This window comes from Ranitomeya variabilis, chromosome 1 (genome assembly GCF_051348905.1).
Source record: "Ranitomeya variabilis isolate aRanVar5 chromosome 1, aRanVar5.hap1, whole genome shotgun sequence".
NCBI classification, from domain to species: domain Eukaryota; kingdom Metazoa; phylum Chordata; class Amphibia; order Anura; family Dendrobatidae; genus Ranitomeya; species Ranitomeya variabilis.
Window position 1 is genome coordinate 144,805,713 of NC_135232.1, and position 26,252 is coordinate 144,831,964.

Genomic DNA, 26,252 nt, shown 5'->3' on the forward strand with positions numbered 1-26,252 from the left:
AAAAACTAAGCTGCCAAGTAAACAAAAAAGGGAAAAAGGAACAAAATCTCCACACATACAGACAAGGGGATTGGAGTTTGTAGCCAGCTGTCCATTACCGCCACCTCTCCCCATCATCAGTCTCTGGCAGCATCACTTTCCCGCCACCGTTGGGTGTTGCTCACACAGTTGATGATTTTGAGGTTCATGATTCAGAGAGCTGTCAGTCAGACAGGAGGCAGCAGCGGATGGGGAGAAGGGAGAGAGGCAGAAGAGCTGTAAGTGTAGCGCCCACCCCACTGCACTGGCAACTCGCTAGATTACAATTTCTCTAAAATGAATTTCTACAAGAAAGCGAAGGATTTTATCAGCATTAAAGATCTGTTACATACATGCTAATAGTTTGGGCTATAAAATCCTGATTATGGGTTCCCTTTAAGCAATATTTCCAAACAGGAGAGGATCCTAGATAGGAAAAAAAAAATATAAAAGCATTTTTTTAATACACTCCTGGTGTAATTTATTAAGGAATAAGTTGGAGATGATCAAAAAGATTAGCAGGAAACTACTCCAACAGGCCAAATCGATACTCCATGGCAGCGGGACACAAGTCCTGAGAACTACCTCCAACCTGCTGGCATCCCCGGAATCTCTACTCGTTAATATGACCGAGGAGACATCATTGAGGAATTAAGTATGCATTACATCGCAGGCGCCTACTAATCAAACATGCAAACAGGTAGGAGTTCACAGAGCTCTGGTCTGGTGGCTACTACACCAGCATCCTTCAAATCTTTTGCTCATTTGAGTGGTTTTCTTTCCTTGATTAAATCACAGTACAACCTGTGCGCTGGAAAACAGAACGTAGATGCAATGTTGGAACCTAGCCTTACCTCAAAACACACATTTTCAATCTGTGCCCTTATCTACCCAACTATATATGTTACTCACTAATTAAAAGAAGGAAAGTTTTATACTTCAACCCAATGTAAAAGATCAGGCTGATAATGACAAAAATGCTGGACAAAATCTAATGCCACTTTGATGGTTTTTTTCCAGATACCTATAGGAAGGAACACACAATTATATATACACATACAGTACACTTAAAAAAAATAAAGGGAACACTTAAACAACACAATGTAACTCCAAGTCAATCTCACTCCTGTGAAATCAACCTGTCCAGTTATGAAGCAAGACAGATTGGGAATCAATTTCTACTGCTGTTGTGCAAAAGGGACAGACAACAGGAAGAAAGGATAGGCAATTTAGGAGACAACTCCTATAAAGGAGTGGTTCCGCAGGGAGTGACCAAAGACCATTTCTCTGTTCTCATCCTTTTTGGCTGTTTTGGTCAATTTTGCATTTTGTCATTGCTCTCACTCCTAGAGGTACTGTATCGTAGCATGAAGCGGTGTCTACTGTTCAACCCACAGAAGTTACTCAGGTAGTGCAGCTCATACAGGATGGCACATTAATGTGAGCTGCGGAAAGAAAGGTAGCTGTGTGTCAGCAGTGTCCAGAGCATTTAGCAGATACCAGGAGACATGCAAGTACACCAGGATACGTGGAGGGGGCAGTAGGATGGAAACAACTCAGAAGCAGGACCGTTACCTCCTCCGTTGAGCAAAGAGGAACAGGAGGAGCAGTGCCAGAGTCCTGAAAAAAATGACCTCCAGCAGGCTACTAACATCCATGGTCTGCTCAAACTGTCAGAAACAGACTCCATGAGGGTGATAGGAGGGCCCGACATCCACAAGTGGATGTTGCCCTTACAGCCCAACAATGTGCAGGGTGATTGGCATTTTCCAGAGAACATCAAGATTGGCAGATTCAACATTGGCGCCCTGTGCTCTATACAGATGAGAGAAAGTTCAGACTGAGCACATGCGACAGACGTGAGAGTCTGGAGACGCATGAGTCTCTTGCATCAATTCCCAGCACTGACCCCGGCACTCGGGACCGCAGTGTTCAGCTGCATAGAAATACATGCAGCCACACGCTCTGGTCCGAGTGCCGGGTATTGATACGAGAGACTCGTGCGAGTTTCTCGCATTGCACAGGCAAGTGTGACCCCAGCCTTATTGTGAGAACATATGCCGATGCACTGGGCCCAGGGTTACTTCTGGTGAATGACAATGCTAGGCCTCATGTGGCTGATGTGTGTCAGCAGTTCCTGCATGATGAAGGCACTGATGCTATGGACTGGCCTGCTCGTTCCCCAGACCTGAATCCAACCGAACACATCTGGGACATCATGTCTCGCACTATCCACCAACGTCACGTTGCACCACAGACTGTCCAGGAGTTGACTGATGCTTTAATCCAGGTCTGGGAAGAGATCACTGTGGAGGACATCCACCGCCTCAATAGGACCATGCCAAGTATCATTTTCTTGTCTTGAAGCATTTCCATTGAAGTTGGATCAGCCTGTAATTTGATTTTCCACTTTGAATTGGAGTATCATTCCAAATCCAGACCACCATGGGATATTAATTTTGATTTGCATTAATCATTTTTAGGTTTTATTGTTCTCAATGCACTCCTCGAATAAAGATTTTCAATTAACCGCCAAGGCCAAGCAACACTACTCTGTCCTCCTCCTCTTGGACCTGTCCTCTGCCTTTGACACAGTGGACCATTCCCTATTATTACAGACCCTCTCATACCTTGGCATAACAGATTTGGCCCTATCCTGGATCTCGTCATATCTAACAGACCAGACAGTCAGCATCTCCCACTCGCACACCACCTCCTCACCTCGCCCCCTATCTGTCAGAGTCCCGCAAGGTTCAGTCCTAGGGCGACTGCTCATATCCATTTACACCTTCGGCCTTGGACAGCTCAGAATCTCACGGCTTTCAGTATCATCTCTATGCTGACGACACACAGATCTACATCTCTGGACCAGTTATCACCACCCTACTAACCAGAATCCATCAATGTCTGTCCTCTATTTCATCCTTCTTCTCCGCTAGATTTCTAAAACTTAACATGGACAAAACAGAATTCATCATCTTTCCCTCATCTCACACAAACCCCCCCCAACGGACCTATCCATTAAAGTAAACGGCTGCCCACTCTCCCCAGTCCCACAAGCTCGCTGCCTTGGGGTAATCCTTGACACGGATCTCTCTTTCAAACCACATATACAAGCGCTTTCCATTTCCTGCCGACTTCAAATCAAAAATATTTTATGGATCCGTACATTCCTCAACCAAGAATCTGCAAAAACCGTAGTCCATGCCCTCATCATCTCACGCCTTAACTACTGCAACCTCCTGCTCTGCGGCCTCCCCTTGAACACTCTGGTGCATCCCTCAAATCTATTCTAAACTCTGCTGCCCGACTAATCCACCTGTCCCCCCCGCTATTCCCCGGCCTCTCCCCTTTGTCAATCCCTGCACTGGCTCCCCACTACCCAAAGACCACTAGGAATAACTCAGGTGGGCCACAAAAATAGGCATTAGTCCTACCGGTAATTATGTTTCCAGGAGTCCATCCTGACAGCACTATGGAGGACGTCCTCCTCCCCCTTGCTGGGACAGGAAACACACGAGAGTTTAAAGGTCATGTCCCGCCCCCAAATCCTCAGTGTTGTAACAAGAACCGCTTCATGGAAATGCAAATAAGACTTTAATGACAAAAAAACATATTACATCATATGTCAGCACATTACATGTTATGTTATCACATCAAACCAGGGGGGGAACTACCCGTGCTGTCAGGATGGACTCCTGGAAACATAATTACCGGTAGGACTAATGCCTATTTTCCAGGACGTCCCTCCTGACAGCACCATGGAGAGTACCAAAGCACCTCCTTAGGGTGGGACTACCGCTTGGAGAACTTTCCTCCCAAATGCAGTATGTTGACCAGACAAAACATCAAGTTTATAATGTTTACAAAAGGTATTGGCACTGGCCCATGTTGCAGCCCTACAAATCTGCTCCAGAGAGGCGCCTGCTCTCTCCACCCAGGAAGTAGATATCCCTCTAGTAGAGTGTGCATGAAGGCCCTCCGGAGGTGGGACCCCTTCAGACAGTTAGGCCTCAGAGATCACGGAAGTGATCCAACGAGCAATAGATGCCTTAGAGGCCTTCTTTCCCTTTTTCTTTCCCCCAAATAGAATGAACAAATTTGGGTCTATCCGCCATGAGCTAGTGGCTGCTAGGTAATCTAAGACTGCCTGTCTGACGTTGAGGGAATGAATGGCTTTTTCTTTTGCATTAGCAGGGCTATTACAAAATGAAGGTAACACGATCTCCTGATTTCTGTTCTTTGCGGAACCTACTTTTGGAATAAATGAGGGGTCTAGTTTAAGGATTAAACTATCCTCTCTAATCTGTAGGTACGGGTCCCTAGTACACAGGGCTTGAATTTCCCCCACCCTCTTAGCCGTGGTTACTGCCACTAAGAATACTGTTTTACGTGTGAGGATTGATATGGGCATATTATCAGCCGAGGCGTATGCGTCTTTACATAAGAATCTGAGGACCAAGTTGAGGTCCCAGGGAGGCGTTAGTTGCCTAATGGTGGGGCGCAACCTCTGAGTAGCTTGGATAAATCTGACCACCCACGGGTAAGATGCTAGGGGATAGTCAAAAAAAGAGCTAAGTGCTGAGATCTGCACTTTCAAGGTGCTTGGTCTAAGACCCTTGTTGAATCCAGCCTGCAGGAAGTTTAGGATTCCAGGTATGTCAGGAGTGTCTGCCGCAACCTCAGACCTGCCACCCTCCAGACAGAAGCGCTTCCAGATCTTCAAATAGATTGCCGAAGTGACTGGCTTCCTGCTGGATTTAATAGTGGCTATCACTTGGTCTGATAAGCCCCTCGCCTTCAGGATGTCCCTTTCAGGATCCATGCCGAGAGATGGAGTTTCTCTGGATTCGGGTGATAAACTGGACCTTGTTGGATTACATCCTCCCTGAGAGGAAGCTCTATTGGGTTCTCGATCGCCAAGTCTGTTAGCAGAGAGAACCAGCTCCTTCTTGGCCAATATGGAGCGATCAGGATAACCTGGGCTCGATCCTCCTTGATCTTTCGGAGAACGGCTGGGATCAGTGCCAGAGGAGGAAATGCGTATGAGAGAGGTTCCGTCCAGCCCTGGCTCAGGGTGTCTAACCCCTCCGGGAGGTCCCGTGGGTTCAGAGAGAAGAATCTTGAGACCTTCGAGTTTCTTCTGTTTGCAAACGGGTCTATACAGGGAGTTCCCCAACGAAGGCATAACTCCTGGAAGATATCCTGGTTGAGTTCCCACTCTGTTGGAAACACCCGCTTTCTGCTCAGATAGTCTGCTATCACGTTCTGAGAGCCCTCTAGGTGAATTGCAGAAATGGATAGAACCGAACTCTCTGCCCATCGAAATATTCTTCCCGCTAGATCCTGGAGCAGATGGTGTCTTGAGCCCCCCTGATGTTTCAGGAAAGAGACCGTTGTCACATTGTCGGATAGTATCCGGACGTGGCAATTTGCAAGAGTGTGTCGATTTCTTCTCAAGGCTTCCCAGACAGCATACAGCTCCTTGAAGTTGGAGGAGCTCTGAATGACTCCTGCTGGCCACCTTCCTTGTAGGATTTTGCCCTTTAGATGGGCTTCCCATCCCCATGCACTGGCGTCTGTAGTGACTAGGGGGAGGTAGACCATAGTACTCCGACTCTTAAGTTCTCCGGCTGTGTCCACCAGAGGAGAGACCGTCGTACTGGAACCGTTAGCTTCAGAATACTGTTCAGTGAAAACCGGCGACTGTCCCATCTGGAGAGAATTAGTCTTTGCAGAGGTCTTGAGTGAGACTGTGCCCATCTGACACAAGGTATGCAGGCTGTCATTAGACCCAGTACTCTCATGGCCGTCCTTATGGAGGCTCTGTTCTGTAAAAGGAGCCTGATCTGAGTCTGGATTGCCTCCAGCTTGTTCTCGGGCAATAGAGATATTCTGTTTCTGGAGTCTAGACATACTCCCAAGAAGGTCTTCCTGTATTCTGGGGTTAGGTCGGAGTTCTGCCAGTTTATGACCCATCCTAATTGTTCCATTACCGAAATGGTCTGGCTCCTGTGGACTAATAGTGTCTCTGGCGATCTTGCTACAAGTAGAAAGTCGTCGAGATATGGAACTATTATGACCCCTTGGCTTCTCAGGAAGGCGACGATCTCCGACACTAGCTTTGTGAATACACGAGGTGCCGAGGCAAGCCCGAAGGGAGGGCATTGAAACTGGTAGTGACAGGTCCGGGACGGCAGAGCCACAGCAAACCTCAGAAGCCTCTGAGATGAGGGGTGGACGTGGACCTGATAATAGGCACTCTTCGGGTCGAGAGTGCACATCACAGCGTCCCGATCTATGAAGTGAATTGCTGAACGTATGGATTCCATACGAAACCTTTTGTACCTGACCCAGCCGTTCAAAGGTTTTAAATTTATTATCGTCCGGGAGTCACCGGACGGTTTTGTGATGGAGAATAGAGAAGAGTAGTGTCCCTGGCCTACCTCTAGTGGAGGGACCGGAATTATGACTGCTGAAGAGAGCATATCCTGCAGATCTATCAGCATGGCAGAGCCTTTTCTGACCACAGTAGGAGCGATGTATCTTTCTGGAGGAGGGGAATAGAGCTCGATGCTGTATCCCTCTGCCACGGTTCGGAGGACCCACTGATTCTGAGTGATCTGGGTCCAGCTTCCCGCAAAGTGTCGAAGACTCCCCCTGATATAAGTGGTGTCATTGTGTTTTAGATCTAGAGGATGGGCTAAAGAAGAAGTTTCTGTTCTTATTGCCCTGGCTACGGGAACCCCTGTATGATCCTCTATTGGATCTACCTCCTCTGAAATCGTACTGCTTCCTGAAGGGAAATCCTTTCCGAAAGGACTGAGGCTTTTTTGGTTTGTCCTCTGGGAACCCTTTCTTTTTATCAGAGGCAGACTCTAGAATAGTATCTAGAGAGGGTCCAAATACTCTTGACCCTGAAAAGGGGATTGAGCAGAGCTTGGATTTAGAGGCACTATCTCCTGACCTGGATCTTAACCAGACCGCCCTTCTAGCTGAGTTAGATAAAGAGCCGCACCTGGCTGAAAATCTAACTGACTCTGCCGTCATGTCAGATAGGAATGCCATGGCAGATTTCATAATGGGAAGGGAGCTTATAATGTCGGACCTCGGGGTTCTATTAGACAGATGCTCATCCAACTGACCCAACCATAGATACATAGATCTGGCCACCGAAGTGGCTGCTATGTTAGTCTTAATTAAGGCCGCGGAAGATTCCCAGGCCCTTTTAAGAAGTATATCAGCCTTTCTGTCCATAGGATCACGCAAATTAGATGAGTCCTCGAATGGTATGAGTCTTTTTGGCGACCTTTGCCACCGGGACGTCTATCTTGAGAATTTCTTCCCATAGTTTGACTTCTTCAGGGTCGAATGGTAAGCGACCCTTAAAGTCACGAGACAGTACCAGCCGACGTTCAGCCTCCTTCCACTCTTCCAGTATCATGGCTTTAATATGCTCACTAACGGGGAAGACTGTTTGTCGACGTGACATAAGTCCCCCGAACATCAAGTCCTATCTGGACTGCGGCTTGGTTGTCTCTTCTACTTGCATCGTGCTTCTCACAGCCTGGACAAGGTTGTTCGTCTCCTCCGCCTAGAAGAGATATTTCCTATGGTGATCTTGGCTCCCTGAGGGGAGCTCCCCCTCCTCCTCTGAGACTGAGTCCTCTGGGTCGGACCTGTCCTCAGAACTAAACTCTGGCTCTCTCAGGTCTCGTTCCCGTCTGGCTCTCTTGCGGCGAGGGATGGGGCTGAACTGCCCTGAAAGACTGGACATAGAAGCCTGGACCTCTTCCCGGATTAGGGATCTCATTTCTGAAAGAAGTGAAGATTGTTCATCCTTCACAACCTTAGATGTGCAGTATGCACACAAGGTCTTGTCATGGGAGTCCAGGAGCCTCACATGACATATGGGGCATCTGATGGATTTTGCAGAGACCTTGCCGAGTTTCTTAGGTGGAGCAGGGGGGGGGGCAGCGGGGGTTCCCTTATCCTTAAACGACATAAGATAGGGGATGAGTCTAAAAGAGCCGTGAGGTTAGACTGCGCTATGCGCACTTACCCCTTCATCGCCGGGCATGTCTCCTTCCATGGTACCTCCGCCATAGTAGTCCGAAGGTCCAGCCGTTCCTAACGCTGTGGAGGAGCGCCCGTGCTGCTATGCGTTCCACCACTGGAGCGCATGCACTTCCCCGCTTTTGCCGCGTCACCGGAAGTGACGTTTGCCGGATGCGTCGTCACCGGAAGTGACGCGGTTCCCTCGGAGATCCGGAAGACGCTGGTCAGAGTGAGACGCTGCTCAGTATGCCGTGCCCCGCTGTCACATGGCACCGCATCCGCAGCCGAGAGCCTCCCCCCGGGAGGAGCGGCTGCCACCAGGAGCCTCGTCCTGCTCCTGGTCTTTGGAGCAGAGGGACTCCCCACCGGAGAGTTTCTGCCCTGAGCCTCTTGAGAGGGGGAAGTGTATTGGCAAGCCGCACGATCCCCCTGAGCTCCGGTAAGCGTACACAGCTTCTCTCGTGCGTCCCTCCTTGCAGGGACAGGAAAAACACTGAGGATTTGGGGGTGGGACATGACCTTTAAACTCTCATGTGTTTCCTGTCCCAGCAAGGGGGAGGAGGACGTCCTCCATGGTGCTGTCAGGAGGGACGTCCTGGAAAAATATTTTATGGCCAAATGTTAATTCGTTAAGGTAGCACATTTTGGCACATAATTTATTAATTCTTTTTTAATTTTTAAAATTGTGCAAATCTAGGCAACATTCACACATCGGTGTCATGTGGCCTATGATGTCCGGACCAGCTGTGAGTCTCCTAACCCAAACTCAAGAGACTCACAGGGGGTATATGAAACTGTTGAGTTCAAATCAGCAGACCTGCAACTGATCCAAGCATCACGGTTAGTTCACAGACAAATGAAACATGGATGTGCACATTTAGCGTAAGGTTGCATTTATATGGGTTGTCTACTACTCAGACAACTCCTTCTTAATTCCTTAGTTTCCCTCTTGTAAAATAACACTAAGGCTGTGTGCACACATTCAGGATTTTTCGCTATAAAAATGTGATAAAACCGCGAAAAAAAATGCATACATTAAAGCATCCTATTATTAGAATGCAATCCGCAATTTTTGTGCACGTTACGTTTTTTTCCACGGCAGAATCGCATTCCGGAAAAAAAAATGCAGCATGTTCATTCTTTGTGCGGAATCGCGGGGATTCTGCACACATAGGAAGGCATTGATCCACTTTCTTTCCGCATGTGGCTATGCCCACCATGCGGGAAGTAAGCGGATCATGTGCGGTTGGTACCCAGGATGGAGGAGGAGGAGACTCTCCTCCATGCCCTGGGAACCATATACCTGTAAACAGAAAAAAAAAAGGATTACAATAAAAAAATCGTGATATTCTCACCATCCGGTGTCCCCGGCAGCCTTCCCGCTCCTCGCGATGCTCCCGTTCCCAGGGATGCTTGTGATGATGTATGGGTCTCAAGAGACCACTACATCATCTGGGGTCATTGCCGCTGCCGGGAGCATCGCAAGGAGCAGGAAGGCTGCAGGGGCCGCCGGAAGGTGAGAATATCACGATTTTTTTTTTTAATTATTATTTTTAACATTCTATCTTTTTACTATTGATGCTGCATAGGCAGCATCAATAGTAAAAAGTTGGTCACACTTGTCAAACACTATATTTGACAAGTGTGACCAACCCGTCAATCAGTTTTCCAAGCGATGCTACAGATCGCTTGTAAAACGCTAGCTTTCTGCAAGCTAATTACGCTTGTAAAACGCTAGTGTTTATCGGGAAAAAACATGCCAATTCCACATACGTTTTACCCACGTCACAGTGGCGGAATTGGCAATTCCGGACGTGTGCACATAGCCTTATACTCGCCTCTAGCCCTGTTGCCACTTCAGTCCATAGATATTGCGAAGCAGTAAGAGTAGTGGATAACCCATTTAAGTAGGCTTACCATGGCCATAATCTGATCATCAGTCATTTAAAAGCCTGCTTACACACTTCTCCACTGCTAGTATGAACATTTTATGCGTAGACTCATGTTATCAGAAGCACATACAATGGCTTACAAAAGTATTCACCCCTTTGGCATTTTTTGTTTTTCTACCTCACAACCTGGAATTTCACTTTTTTTTTTGGTTATTTCCATCAGGTCATGTAAAGAACATGTATAAAACTGAACATATGACTTTCTTTTTATTGTGAAGCAAACAACAAATAGGACAAAATAGCAAAACTTCAGTGTGCATAACTATTTACCCCTTAAAGTCAGTACTCTGTAGTGCGCCCTTTTGTGGCAATTACAGCTGCAAGTCACTTTGGATAAGTCTCTGCTACTGGAATTTTTCCTCATTGCCTCGCCTTGGACCATTTTTCCCTGTGCCTGCTGCCCATAAATATCCTCAGAGTGAGATGCTGCCACCACCATCTTTCACTGTGGGGATGGTGTTCTTGGGGTGATGAGCTGTGTTGGTTTGGCATCAGATAAAGCATTTACTTTGGTAACCAAAAAGTTAAATTTTGGTCTCATCTGACCACAGCACCTTACTCCATACATTTGGGGAGTCTCACGCGTCTTTTGGCAAATTCAAATGAGCCTTACATTTCTTATGTGCAAGTGAAGGCTTTGTTCTATGGAGTGTACGGTTTATTGTGGTCATATGGACAAATACTCCAGTCTTTGCTTGGAAACTCTGCTGCCGTTTCAGGGTTACCTTTGGTCTCTGTGCTGAATCTCTGATTAATGCCCCCTTGACCGAGCTTGAGAGTTTTGGTAGGCGGCCCATTCTTGGTAGGTTTGTTGTAGTTCCATTTGATAATTGTGGATTTCATGGTGCTCAGGGAAATCATCAGAGATTGGATTTTTTTTTAAATAACCCAACCCTGTCTTGTACTTCTCAACAACTTTGTCCCTGACTTGTTTGGAGATCTCCTTGGTCTTCATGGTATTTGGTTATTGGGGCCTCCTGCTTAATGGTGTTGCAGCCTCTGTGGCCTTTCAGGAAAGGTGTATATATACTGGCAGGCCATGTGACACTTAGATTGCACACAGGCGGACTTCATTTCACTAAGCATGTGACTTATGAAGGCAATTGCTGGCATCAGAATTTTTTTAGGGGCTTCATAGCAAAAAAGGTGAATATATATGCACATGCCAATTTTTACACATTTGACATTTGTCTAACAGCTACGAGACATGCAGCAGCATATTTTTCAAGCACGCCGAAGACACTTTGTTAGCACACGAGCATGATAACACCTTATCAGAGCACGTTCGCTCATCATTAATTATTACCTATTGCTCACTTTTTTTTTTTTTTCACAGCAGAGCATGCATTTTTCGTTAGCTCTATTAAAGGAAACCTGGTCTTTAACTATTTTCTGGGATATGGCTCCCAAAGATCATATCATATCCGGACACAATATTCAGTGCAATTATCAGTATAACTTTATATCTTCTTTGGCACTTGCTCAGCACAGTCAGTTCCTGGTACAAGAAAACTATTTAACCTTACTGATAAAATATGAGCCAAAATCATCTCCAACATGTAAGACCGCAATTTATTTTAGAATTGTTTTGGGCATCAATTATATCAACTGTGGCGCCATCTAGTGGCCATGCATGTTGAAAAGTTATTCTGATTAACCAAAGAGGCAGTTCATAAAATTTATACGTTCACTTACATGATTTTTGGCTACAATATCTACATTATCACTCTATGATACACTGACTGCCCAGCCTACATGGTCAACCAGTAGAAGAGGACATCGCTAGGACCTGTACACTTACTTGTGAAGACTAGGTCACTATTAAAAGGGAGGCTTTAATTGGAACAAGTAAAAATTGTTGTGGTGCCTCAAAGAGCAGGCACATAACTGGTCAGTAAAAAAAAAATAATAATAATAATTTGTAGGCAAACAAACTGGTCACGTCTTATTTCTAATAAACATAGTCCTTTATGGAATGTACCAATAAAAGGACAAAAAGTGAGGTTACATTATAGGGTGTTTCATTTTGTATGGTAAAAATTAAAATGTCAAATTTTTGCAGACTTTGCTTACGCCCCGAGTCTCACTAATGTAAAAAGTATATATGCCAATTTTCAAGATGATCGAACTATGTTTAGAGGTTGCACACTTTTATCAGTTTAATAAAAGCACGCAAAAAAACAGATTTTCAATGTTAAGTATTTTTTATTAGAAATTCAAACAATTAAAAACTTACAATAATAGTGACAATAAATAGTATTGATAGGCAGTATCATACGTATTAAATGATTTACACTAATGTGCTGTGAAAGATGCAACTCCTTTTGTTTGCTTGGTGATGGCTTTTCTAGGATACTCGACAACTCTTAAGAACTGTTTCGGTTGTTCATCTCTGATTGAATTATTAAACTTCTTTATCACCACCTTAAAAGCATTGATGGAGCTTCTTACTGTATCACTGCAATATTTTTCTACATCGTGGATCCCAAAATTCAATTCAAAGAATGTCTTTGTTTTACTTGTAACAAAATCGCTGAGGTCTTTTCCTTCAAAAACTAGTTTTTTACCTTCCAACTGTTTCAGCTCCTTTTTCTTTGCAGGTTTCATTCTTACATTTTCAAACATCTTATCCTTGTCAGCCTGACTGATACGTTCATCCAAAAATGCCAATCCTATGTTAGTTTCTGACAGATACCGAATGTGACTCTTAGCCACTGTGAGGGCACTTTCTCTGACATCTTTATCTGGATAATATTGCAAAAGCTGTAGCATCTCCAAATCATTCTTTGGAGCCCATCGACTTACAACTGCCTCGTGCCAAAAGCGGACATATATTAGACAAAACGCACTACTTTTCTTATTCCTTTCAATTCGGTATTAGAAATATGCAATTGTTTAGTGAATAACACAATTTTGAGTACATATATGGCCTTTGCCATCCACCTTGCTTCAGTCAGAGCCCCTGGAACCCTAAATTCGAAATAGTTTTCATCCCAGACTCCAAGATATAGAAATGATAGTTCTAATAGCTCTTTGTAATCTTCTCTTGGATGACTGCCATCTTGCAAGATATTGTTGAGGTAGTCCATTATTTTCACATGTTGTTCTTCTAGAAAACCTTGAATGGGATTTTCTTCATCTAACATCATGAAATAGGACTTCTTATTAAATGAATTCGACTGATTTTGGAACTTTCAGAAAATCTGGATGTCAGGACAACTTGATGGGATGTTACAACAGTTACCAAACACTCCTTTCAAGATTAATTCGTGGGTGTGGTGGCGGCAAGCCAACCACAACAATGGTCTCCCAAATTCAGTTTCAATTCTGATACATGCTCCTTCGATCATTCCTGTATTAGATGCAGTTGTATCGAAAGATATACCAATGATAAGGTCACGTAGTGCGAATCGGTCTACCTCCTGAATAACAACTTCAGCCATTAGCTCACCAGTACCTTTCTGGGCAACAGGTACGCCAAGCAAATGCTCAAAATCCTTTCCAGTTTCAAGAACAGCAGCTCTATCTTCTAGAGTTTTGACACTCCCTCAGGCAGCAATTCACTATCCCAATGTAAGACTAAATGAGGAGGATTTTCAAACAGTGACTTCCATGTTCTCAGCCATTTGTCTTCTGTTAATCGCCCGAGCTCGGAAAACGGTCGATGGCGATATGGAAATGCATGAAACATCATGACCAAAGCTTTTTGCAGTTGCAATAAATGAAGTACTTGCTTGTCGAATGGAGAGTTGTTCTCAATCCCATGTAGCCGTGAGTGTGTGATCAAGAGGTTTTAATCTACGACCTGCACACGATTTTTTCACTGGTGGTGCAGAAAGTTTGTCCTCTTCGTGAATTGATGATGATGGAGATGAGACTGAGTGTTCCACTGTTCATTTTGGGGATTTCTTTATAATGTTTCTCCTTGTATGCCTCCTTTTTTTCTGCATTTATTTTCTTCTTTTTAATTTGTGAGGCAAGAACCTTATCTACACCACTCATTGATAAACTCATATAATCCTCTCTTTGTGACATAAGGAATGCTTTATCGTCTTCTAGTACGCTATTCATGGAGATCACATTTTGCCTGGCAATATCAAATAGCTCAACAAAATCACCTTTCCAAATCTGCCGCTTCATATTTACTTTGTCAATGTTTCTTGATTTCTCTTTACCCAGATGTTGATATTCCTTGTATAACTTCTGTATACGCGTTGGGATATTCTCCTCTGTCATAACAGAGATACTTGCTTTCTTCCACACTTCCTGTAGTTTAATACTTGTGGATTTAGCAGCACACGAGAGTGTTTCTTTCATTTCCTTGTGATGGTAAATAAAAACTAAAAGCACTTGTTCCTTGGAAGGGAGTTGAGCTCCCAAAAATTCACCACCAGGCACCTTTTCAATTAACCAAATTCCCTTTCTAGTACTCTTTCAGTTAAACTACCCGCAAAACATAATAGAAACACAACATACACATACACAGAGGGCGGCTGCGCTGTGGGCAGCCGCTGCGGCTGTGCTGCGGGCTCTGCTTTCTCAGCTGTTCTTCATTTTAAAATTTAAAATGTCCAATTTGTGCGAGAACGGCTACACCCAGTAAACTAAGGGATACATCCTTGGATTCAGCATCTCTTTGCCTACATCAGGCTGCTCTCAGATGAAGTAGGAAAAACCTGCTTACAGATTCCCTTTAAAAGATTGTGTTGTTCCCACAGGACAGTTCACCCCTTATCTAATATTTATCACCTATCCTGTGGATATGATAAAATGCTGTGGGCTGTAACTGGCCCCAGTGTTGCTGGTAAAATGGACATTATGTGCAGAACTGCAGGCACGCCATTTACTACTCACCACCTATTACTGATTACTTTACAGATGACATTGCATCTAGACATCAGCCGGTAGGCAAATACAGATGGATCACAGCTAGTGATCAGCGAATATACTCGTTACTCGAGATTTCCCAAGCACGCTGGGGGGTCCTCCGAGTATTTTTTAGTGCTCGGAGATTTAGTTTTAAAGGCAGCAGCTGAATTATTTACAGCTATTAGCCATGCTAAGTACATGTGGGGGTTGCCTGGTTGCTAGGGAATCCCCACATGTAATCAAGCAGGCTAGTAGCTGTAAATCATGCAGCTGCATAAAAAAAAACTAAATCTCCGACCACTAAAAAATACTCGGAGGACCCCCGAGCGTGCTTGGGATATCTCAAGTAACGAGTATATTCGCTCATTAATCATAGCCAATTTAGTGGGGCACCGTTGTCTATATACTGGCCCTTGTTAGCAATATACCTTTGGTTACTGTGACTGCTAATTTTAAACAATATAGCTAGACAGATGATTTAATTTATAAAAAAAGTTACATTTTATATATTTTGGTGGAAGTGAGGAATCATGTATTCAATAGGACAATTGACAAGTAGTGTGGTTTATATACCGACCCACCTACTGCCCGGTCCAACAATTGTTTTTGTATATATAGTAACTTACTCTATATCTGAGCAAAGAACAGAAAACACACAAGAAATACCTTCTTCCAGAGCCAAGTATGATTTATGTCATGTAGAAGGGCTTCTCTCAGTTAAGATATTATTTCAGGAATATGGACAATGTAGGAGGCTTCTTTTCAGAAAGCATAAGTCCAGACCACAATAACCAGCTATGACCCAGTGCCAGCATGGAGTTTTATATACGAGATGTATCATACTTGTGGATACATTTCATAAGAGGAGAGAATTGTGCTTCAGACACAAAACTTTGGAAGAGAAATATAGTAAATGTTAATTTAATAGAGCGACTATAAAAATCTGTGAGATAAGATGTCACTGACCGGTGGGATCGTGGAACAGCTGCCGACTGTACCTATGGACGTCACGCTGGTTGTTCGTGTACGGTGCTGGTTAATGTGTTGTAAACTGTCTTCATCCCTAGAAATAAAATACAAAATGAGGAAACAATGCAAAGCGTTCAACGAAATGCCCCACTAACATGCCAACACACAGCATGATTAAAGAGGACCCGTGGGCTCTTCTGACAGGACCGTCTTGTATTATCTATGAAACAGCAAGGCCAAACCATTTTTACTTTCAGAACCTTATGTTGTACCTTTGTTAATCCTCAAAGAAATATACAAAAGTATTGGGAAAAAAGGTTTTGCCATTCCCCATGTCGAGTCACATTAGTGAGAATCCAGACTAACTACAATTTAGGATTTGTGAAGTTGTAGGCGTGCGTTTACCACAGCTAATGGCACATGCAGTCCACCATGGCTGAAAATATCGGATATCATGAAGTAATATTTCAAGAGATTGTGCAGCATCACTGTCAGCCCGGGGATCCAGCGCAGGGTGCTCTGGTGGTCTATATGTCTGCACCAAAAGCCATAACATCCATGAAAGGCCCAATCGTATATAAATCGGCGATGGGGCCCCGTTTTAGTCAAGACTATCAGAGTATCTTGCGCTGGATCTATGTTGGGGACAAGGGAGTATAAATCACTTTATTTTTGCCCCATCTTTGGTGTCTGAAGGTTTTCACAGAGGCTGGATAACCCCTTTATCATTTCTATATGCCTTGTAAATCCTCATTAAAAAATAAACAGGTTCTCAGACATGTAAAAGAATTCCCAGGACCTTGTCCAGTAGCCATAGCAGTAAGGATGGCTGCAGACTATAAGCCCTGCAAACTGCATCCTGCCATCCTTGGCTCCTGTTTTAAAAGGGAACCTGACAGTTCCCCATGCCCTGAAACCCACCGGCATTTGTGCATTTATTGATTAATTCCCTGCCTAACCAGCCCTTTATCCTGTTAGTCACCTAAATACATGCTGCAAAAAAGGATTTATAAACTGTTTTTCTCATGCATATCAGTTCTTTGACTAGTCGATGGGGCGTTAAGTTTCCCCACAGACTAGTCGTCCCTCTTTTCATGTCATCATGGCCACAGGGTCATGATAACATGATTTGCAAGAGCTTCCGTCATCACCAGCTCTCTGCAAACATCGTGCATGCATGCGGCTTTCTTCAGGCACCTCATGGCACCCCTGACGACGGGTGTACTCTTTCTGGCTTCAAAGGCGCACGGAGCATGACTGGAGGTCCAGAAGATGTATGTGAACACGTGCAAGGTTTGCAGAGGGCTGGCGATGATGCTGGCTCCTGTAAACCATGTCATGTCTCTGTGGGCATGATAACATGCAGAGAGGGACGGCTAGTCTAGGGAAACTAACACCGCATCAACTAGTCTAAGGATTCATTTGCATAAATAAAAAAAAAAATCAAATTAGAAATACTTTTTTTCAGCATATGATTAGGTGACTAAGGGTAAAGGGCTTAAAAAAACAAAAAACCCCTTAAACCTTAATCAGATTCCTCGCATCATGTTCTCATACACTTCATGCAGTTAATAGCCTGTGTCTGTACTGCTACGTACTAGGCTGTTAACTGCTTCATGCAGCTTTACATGAACACCCGAGCCTTAGGGTACCGTCTCACAGTGGCACTTTGATCGCTACGACGGCACGATTTGTGACGTTCCAGCGATATCCATACGATATCGCTGTGTCTGACACGCAGCAGCGATCAGGGACCCCGCTGAGAATCGTACGTCGTAGCAGATCGTTTGGAACTTTCTTTCGTCGCTGGATCTCCCGCTGTCATCGTTGGATCGGTGTGTGTGACACCGATCCAACGATGCGTTCGCTTGTAACCAGGGTAAACATCGGGTTACTAAGCGCAGGGCCGCGCTTAGTAACCCGATGTTTACCGTGGTTACCATCGTAAATGTAAAAAAAACCAAACAGTACATACTCACATTCCGGTGTCCGTCAGGTCCCTTGCCGTCTGCTTCCCGCACTGACTGACTGCCGGCCGTAAAGTGAAAGCACAGCACAGCGGTCCTGCGCTCAGTAACCCGATGTTTACCCTGGTTACCCGGGGACCTCGGCATCGTTGGTCGCTGGAGAGCTGTCTGTGTGACAGCTCCCCAGCGACCACACAACGACTTACCAACGATCACGGCCAGGTCGTATCGCTGGTCGGGATTGTTGGTAAATCGTTTTGTGAGACGGTACCCTTACACTATGGCTACGAAAGCAATTGTTACCATCTACCTCTCGTGTCTCCCTTTTTCCTATAGATTGTAAGCTTGCGAGCAGGGTCCTCACTCCTCTTGGTATCTGTTTTGAACTGTGATTATTGTTATACTGTATTGTCTATTGCCTGTACAAATCCCCTCTATAATGTAAAGTGCTGCGGAATATGTTGGTGCTATATAAATAAAGTTATTATTAATAATAATATTACTATTATTATTATTATGCAGAACATTTAGCAATAAATACACATATGCTGGTAGGTTGGAGGGACCAGTCACCCCGAAATTCGAGTATGAGCTGCGGCCACTGGCATCAGGGGCTTATATACAGCATTCTGTAATGCTGTAGATAAGCCCCCCAATGTATCCTGAAAGATAAACAGGTTATATTATAATCACCCAGGGGCAGTCCCGGGTCGGGTCTGATGGGTGTCGCGGTCCGGCGCCTCCCATCTTCATATGATGACGTCCTCTTCTTGTATTCACGCTGCGGCTCCGGCGCAGGCGTACTTTATCTGCCCTGTTGAGGGCAGAGCAAAGTACTGCAGTGCGCAGGCGCTGGGAAAGGTCAGAGAGGCCGGCAGTACTGCAGTACTTTATGTTGCCCTCAACAGGGCAAATGATTACGCCTGCGCCGGAGCCGCGGCAGGAAGACAAAAAGAGGACGTCGTCGCATGAAGATGGGAGGCGCCGGACCCGGACCGTGACACCCATAGGACCCGAACCGGGACCGCCCCTGGGTGAGTATAATCCAACTCGTTTTTCTTATCTTTCAGGGTACATCGGGGGCTTATCTACAGCATTACAGAATGCTGTAGATAAGCCCCTGATGCCGGTGGCCGCAGGTCATTCTCGAATTTTGGGGTGACAGGTTCCCTTTAAGTGGCCGGCCTGGCACAACGTTGTGTGCTTCTCAAATCAACAATGATGTTGCCTCAGTCCGGCTGATCAAAAGAGCAGCTGGGGATGCCCATAGGTAGGAGGCAATTTTCAGGCCTCCTGTCTGACGGCCAGGGATTATTGATGAGGCTGCTAGATCAGGGAACTTGCAAATCGATTTGCTCATTTCTATGTTCTCCTGGACTATAACACTGATGAAACTACAGCTTCAATGTATGATCTCTAAGGTGTGACTTCTGCAATCCCAGGCAACCAGCACAATGAAGGGTATGGCAAGAACAGGACTGGAAATATTCTTCTTCAGACAAAGCCATATCACAATAAATCTTGTACATTTTTCTGAATTACCTGAATGGTCTGTACTCTTTGTTTTCCCCAGAAAGATCCACCAGGTCCGGACATTTATCTTCATAATCCTCAAGTTCCTCACTTTCGTGACATTGAGCATCTTCATCTGAGCTTAGCTTTTCATTCCCCAGTCTGCTACCTTCGTCCCCACCATGTTCAGAGATTTCAGGGGTTTTCTGGTCAGTCTTTTCAACAGCCCTTCCTTCCAGTTCAGCTAAAGCGTTATTGAATTCTGTCATGTCTAAGCCCGGTCTATGAGGGTCACTGTTCTGTTTGGTTTCAGAGTCTTTAGTAGAAGAGGTGTCTGTGGCATCTAATAGTCTTGTGTCTTCTTTCTGGTAGTTTTTGTTTTCCTGCTCCCCACCTCCGTTAGGCGGAGTACAGCTGGTTACTGTACCCTCCTCGTCGGTATCATCTGGACCAGCTGGCTGTAGGAGCTCATCATCCTCCTGCATTTCTTTGGTATAGCCACTGACTGCAATTTCTACATCAAGGGAGCACTCTTTTCTGAAACGAAACCATTGCAGATATGTCAAGAGTGAGGAGCTAAACCAAGAGGCGAGATGTGCATCGTGTAAAATGTTACCTACATGGCTACTAAGGCAGTGTGTAGATATAGCCTGCTGTAATGTGCACTAAACATGAAGGCACCGATTCAGACGACACATTGTGATAATTCTGGAGTGAAATGGTTTAAAATGTCACAAAACGCCAGTCTTGATTAATTAAGGCTCCAGTTTGCATCTTAGAAAACTAGCAAGTTGTTGTGAGTAACGCTGTTAATATGGTGCACTAAGACAATGAATGAGTTGGAGAGGGTCACAGACGAGTGTGAAGAGATACAACAAGTATTATTGTCCGTGTACTCAGTCCTGAGTGGAGGAGGCCAGTCCACCTGTAGGAGCGTACATGCAATACAAAGACAGGGCGAGGCTTGCCACAAGAGAAACAAGAGCAAAGTGGCTGGGAAGTGAAGAGTGTTTCCATCGGTAAGTGGTAGTGATGAGCGAGTATACTCATTGCTCGGGTTTTCCAGAGCATGCTCGGGTGGTCTCCGAGTATTTGTTATTGCTCGGAGATTTAGTTTTCATCTCCTCAGCTGCATGATTTACGACTGCTACACAGGCTGAATACTGTACATGTGGGAATTCCCTAACAAACAGGCAACCCCCACATGTTTTCAGGCTGTCAAGCAGTCGCAAATAATGCAGCAGCAGTGAAAACTAAGTCTCCGAGCATTCACAAATACTTGGAGAACAACCCGAGCAACGAATAAAGAGCCAATGAGTTGCCACACTAGAGGAAGGCTGTGAGTGAAGAGGTTTGCCACCATAGAAATAGTGAGGAGGTAGGTGCACAAGTGAAGCAATGATTTTTATACATCCTCACAATTCAATCAATTGAATCCCTATAACAAAGCATTGCAGAACCACAGGATATACCAGAAAGGTGGCAGAAAGCATAAAAATGGCAGAATAGGGAAAAAGCGGTGCAGCCCAGCAATGGTGCCTGCGTCATAAATAGCTAACAAGTGGAGAGGAGTAGCAGACAGTACCTATGGTGCTCTACCCCAAGGGTTCAATGAGGACCATGGATGATTAATCAGAGGATACAGCAGTCACCCGATACTGTGCTTAATGAAAGCTGAAGAAGACACCATTTATATGAAAATAAATTTCCTTGGTGCAGAATCTGCACTCCGATATCCCAATCTACAAATATAACCTAGAATAAATACAAGGAATAATCTGCACACACCAGATTAGGATATGGTTCTTCAGAGGAAAAAATAATGTCAGTATTATAGAACAACCTCCAGCACTCAAAGCAAGAGAAAAAGAAAAAAAATCTTTTGTCATGCAAAAATGAAATCTTTATTATTCTGGGGATTCACAGCCGATGAGGAATGCAACAGGAAGTTATTTCACCCAACGTTTCGGCCTATTTCGGCCTAATGGCCTTTCTCAAGGGTTCATTCTGTAATTGTGAGCGGCATCCTGTAAAGTGTCCCAGAGATGACACTGGGACACTTTGTACTAGAAAACGGGAATACAATTCCAAGTGCGGTGAAATTGCAAAAAAAAAAAAAGTAGTGCAATTCCACAACAGTTTTTTGGATTTTTTTTTTTTTTACCATGTTCACTAAATGCTACAGCTGACCTGTCATTATGATTCTGCTACAGCTTCTCCACGGCCCCTCTGTACGCTACAGCTTCTCCACGGCCCCTCTGTACGCTACAGCTTCTCCACGGCCCCTCTGTACGCTACAGCTTCTCCACGGCCCCTCTGTACGCTACAGCTTCTCCACGGCCCCTCTGTACGCTACAGCTTCTCCACGGCCCCTCTGTACGCTACAGCTTCTCCACGGCCCCTCTATACCACAGCTTCTCTATAGCATATCTAATTCATCATACAAATGAAGCAGCCGCCACATTGCAGATCACAAGACATTATCCGTACGGCATCACTTACTGGATATCATGGAAGGTGGGGAAAAGTTCACTTTCATAGTTGAAGCGTTTTAAGAAAAAATCTCGAATACATTTTACATCTCTGTCAAAATACCTAAAAAACAAGAAAAGAAAATCTGTTTAGAGCCGTGACATGACACTTAGTATAACATTTGATACAGTGTCTCTGCATCCACCTTCAGCTCTGGGCACATACGCTGCTCAAATATCAGGCCTATTATCTGTGCTGAGATCACACATTAAAATACTTTCCTGCATTTACAATCTCAACCAATAAATCACTTGAACGTGTTCTTGGCCGCACTTGGTCAATGCATGTCTCTATCAATGTACGAGCAGACGAAGGAGAATGCTGCTATTAGTAGGTAGCTGATGTGCCTATGAATAATTCAGCATTAAGGACATTAGGATCAGAGCCAAGATTAGTGCATATGCTCTATCAATCAATTCAAGGTTGCGGTGTGCATGGGATCACTCTGCAAGGGGATTTACAGCAATAATTGTACATGACACTTTGGGTAATAGATTGTATTCAGCCTGGAAACTGACCATTCTGCATTTGCGTGAGATGTAGACACCATTTGTGGGAAATCAATCATGGTGACGTGGTCCTCATCATCCAGCATTAGATTGAACTCATTGAAGTCACCGTGGATCAGACCGTGATTGCCAAGCCTGATGATAAGCTCCATTACTTCATTGTACAGCGCTGCTGGATCTTCAAGATGACGAACCTGACATCTAAGGCAAGAAAAAAAAATGGTTAAAATAAACTAATAGGGGAGTTTCACACAAATTACAATTGGGATACATGAATATGTTGGGAGAACACGATGCCTTGATGGTAACCCAGACAGATCTCAGCGCATGACAGTGACCCTCATGGACAATGACGGTTCATCTCACTAGATGGATCACTAAACATGGCCTTGGAGACAGGCACAGACAGGTAATCAACTAAACCAAGACATGAATGATAAAAATAACTGGAGAGGCAATGTATTACTCTATGTATATCAGAAACATGTAGAAAATCCTGCAAAGTACAGCTGATCCCCCCTCCCCAACAATTGGTGGGACTGGGACTTTAAGGTACAGTGTTTCAAGGGAACCAGTCACCCCGTTTTTTCCGTATGAGATAAAAATACCGTTAAATAGGGCCTGAGCTGTGCATTACAATAGTGTATTTTGTGGACCCTGATTCCCCACCTATGCTGCCAAAATACGTTACCAAAGTTGCCGTTTTCGCCTGTCAATCAGGCTGGTCTGGTCAGATGGGCGTGGTGACATCGCTGTTCCTTCCCCCAGATCTTGCTTATTTTTCCGTTGGTTGCGTAGTGGTTTGCGCATGCCCAACGCCCGAATCCACTGCATAGGTGTGGAAAAAGAGCGCGATCTGCGCTATTCCCCTGGTGATCGGTGGGGGCGGCCATCTTCCTGTGGCCGCGCGTGCGCAGATGGAGATCGCAGCGGCCATTTCTCTGAAGCAGAGTTCGCATCTCGGCTTCAGGAAAATGGCCGCCGCGATCTCCATCTGCGCACGCGCGGCCATTTTCCTGAAGCCCCGGGCAGCAGAGCGCTCCATCTGCGCACGCGCGGCCACAGGAAGATGGCCGCCCCCACCGATCACCAGGGAAATAGCGCAGATCGCGCTCTTTTTCCACACCTTCGAAGTGGATTCGGGCCTTGGGCATGCGCAAACCACTACGCCACCAACGGAAAAATAAGCAAGATCTGGGGGAAGGAACAGCGATGTCACCACGCCCATCCGACCAGACCAGCCTGATTGACAGGCGAAAACGGCGACTTTGGTAACGTATTTCGGCAGCATAGGTGGGGAATCAGGGTCCACAAAATACACTATTGTAATGCACAGCTCAGGCCCTATTTAACGGTATTTTTATCTCATACGGAAAAAAACGGGGTGACAGGTTCCCTTTAATGTGTGTTTTAATCTGATGGGAAACAAGGCTGATCACCTAAGGTGTACGCAAGATTTTGTTAAAATATTTGGCAGTTTAAATTGTAACAAATTAGGATCAAAGAAAAGGAGTAGATTAATGGAGACATTGCTGGGATTTTGTTTTATACATTTTGCAAGTTTAGAGTTCCTTTAAAAGGGGTTTGTGTTCTGCTTTAATACTAGATCAGTGAGGGTCCGCCACCCTGCACCCTCCACTGATCGTCTGTCATCAGCTCCTGTAGTGCAGAGATGAATCAATGAATGAAGCGGTACAGCACTGCTACGTACACTGTGTATAGAGAACTGCCGCTCAGCTCCTGCACAATTCACTGTATACATCCTAGCAGCCACTGGAGCTCATTGTTTGGGGTATCAGGTGTAGGATCCCGAGTGATCAAATATTTATGATCTACTCAATAGGGTAAGGGTACCGTCACACATTGAAATTTCCATCGCTACGACGTTACGATTCGTGACGTTCTAGCGATATCGTTACGATATCGCAGTGTCTGACACGCTACTGCGATCAGACACCCTGCTGAGAATCGTACGTCGTAGCAGATCGTTTGGAACTTTCTTTCGTCGCTTGATCACCCGCTGACATCGCTGGATCGTTGTGTGTGACAGCGATGTCTTCGCTTGTAACCAGGGTAAACATCGGGTAACTAAGCGCAGGGCCGCACTTAGTAACCCGATGTTTACCCTGGTTACAAGCGTAAACGTAAAAAAACAAACCGTACATACTCACCCGTCGGTGTCCTTCAGGTCCCTTGCCGTCTGCTTCCTGCTCTGAGTGCCGGCCGGAAAGTGAGAGCAGATCACAGCGGTGCTGCGCTCTGCTCTCACTGTACGGCTGGTTTTGCCGGGAGGAATAGAGTGCTTTTCCACCAGGCAGCGGAGCTTTCAGTGTAGTGGCCACACAGCTTTAAAGGGCCACTGTCACCCCCTCCAGCCGTTATAAACTAAAAGAGCCACCTTGTGCAGCAGCAATGCTGCAGTCTAACAAGGTGGCTCTTTTAGTTTTTGATTCATTTATTACCTCAATAAAGCGTTTTAAAAATTGGCCACAAATACCAGATATTGTACCTGGAGGCGGTCCGAATCGTCCTCTATGAATCTCCCAACTGCCGTCACTCTTCTCTTCAGGGGCGATGGTCGCCCCTGAAGGCGCCGGATTTAAGAAGAAACAGCGCGAAGGGGGCGGCGACCATCGCCCCTGAAGAGAAGAGTGACGGCAGTTGGGAGATTCATAGAGGACGATTCGGACCGCCTCCAGGTACAATATCTGGTATTTGTGGCCAATTTTTAAAACGCTTTATTGAGGTAATAAATGAATCAAAAACTAAAAGCCACCTTGGTAGACTGCAGCATTACTGCTGCACAAGGTGGCTCTTTTAGTTTATAACGGCTGGAGGGGGTGACAGTGGCCCTTTAAAATGCTATTAACCCCCCACATGTGCAGGTGGACAGCATTTTATGACTGGTTCCCTTTACCAAGTTATCACCTCTCTCAAAGTGATGTCTCATGGATAATGAATAGCATGGTCACGCTCATACACTATACTGGGGTATTTCAGTGTCTGTGCAATCAGCATCTATTCTGTGGACAGGAGATAACTTGCTCTAGTGGAAATAACCTTTTACATTGATACTGAATTAGAGTACACATTCTTTCAAGTTTTATTTAGTAAAAGTACACATTAAAATAAGAAATTCTAACATATCTTATCAGAAAAAGCTACCATATTTTTCATACTATAAGACGCACAGGTTTTAGAGGTGGAAAATAGGGAAACAAATTTTTTGAAGCTAAATATGGTAAAATATTTAATAACATAAATAACACACTATTATATGTGGTGTTATATATAATAGTATGTTATTATGTCGAAAGCTACGGGTAGAAGATGGTGCTGCGGGACCAGTGTGGTGTCTGTAAAGTACTATATGAAGACGCTGGAGGGTGAGTATAAGAATGGGGGCACAGGGCTTATATTTAAAGCACCACTCCAGAACTGAAAAATAACACTGGAGTGCTGCTTAAAGATCCCATGGGAGAACTATAACTCCCAGCATGTCCTGCAGATCCTATGGCATGCTGGCAGTTCACCACAGGAGTGGCAAAGTGCTTTTTTTATGAGCTGTAATTACTAATCTTACTAGTTCTTAATTGTACAGGCTGTGCTCACATCAGTGCAGGTCCTGCAGCCAGCCACGCTGGAAAACCAAAAGTATCTCTCTCTGCAGCTTACAGGACCTGTGGGGAGGTAATGAAGGGCTGGAGCATCACATGACTGAAAAGCCCTCCCTTTTTTTACCTCACCACAGGTCCTGTAATAGGAAGCTGCATTTTTTCTAGTGCGGTGTCTGCAGGACCTGTGGTGACATAATAATGAAGAGGGAGGGCTCTGTGCGGCCATGTGATGCTCCAGCCCGCAGTCTT

The 26,252-nt window shown here is 45.0% G+C and overlaps 1 protein-coding gene across 2 annotated transcripts in view; it reads right to left on the reverse strand.

The window, feature by feature from the left end:
* The window catches only part of RIOK2 (RIO kinase 2), a 77,242-nt gene that overhangs the window by 3,627 nt on the left and 47,363 nt on the right, over positions 1–26,252 (reverse strand). For both annotated transcript variants that reach the window (XM_077289608.1, XM_077289600.1), the window contains exons 6-9: positions 22,396–22,587; positions 21,848–21,940; positions 19,376–19,882; positions 15,864–15,960 (exon numbers count right to left, since the gene is read on the reverse strand). In XM_077289608.1, the coding sequence (XP_077145723.1) occupies positions 15,864–15,960; positions 19,376–19,882; positions 21,848–21,940; positions 22,396–22,587 (889 nt within the window). The remainder of the gene's footprint in view (positions 1–15,863; positions 15,961–19,375; positions 19,883–21,847; positions 21,941–22,395; positions 22,588–26,252) is intronic.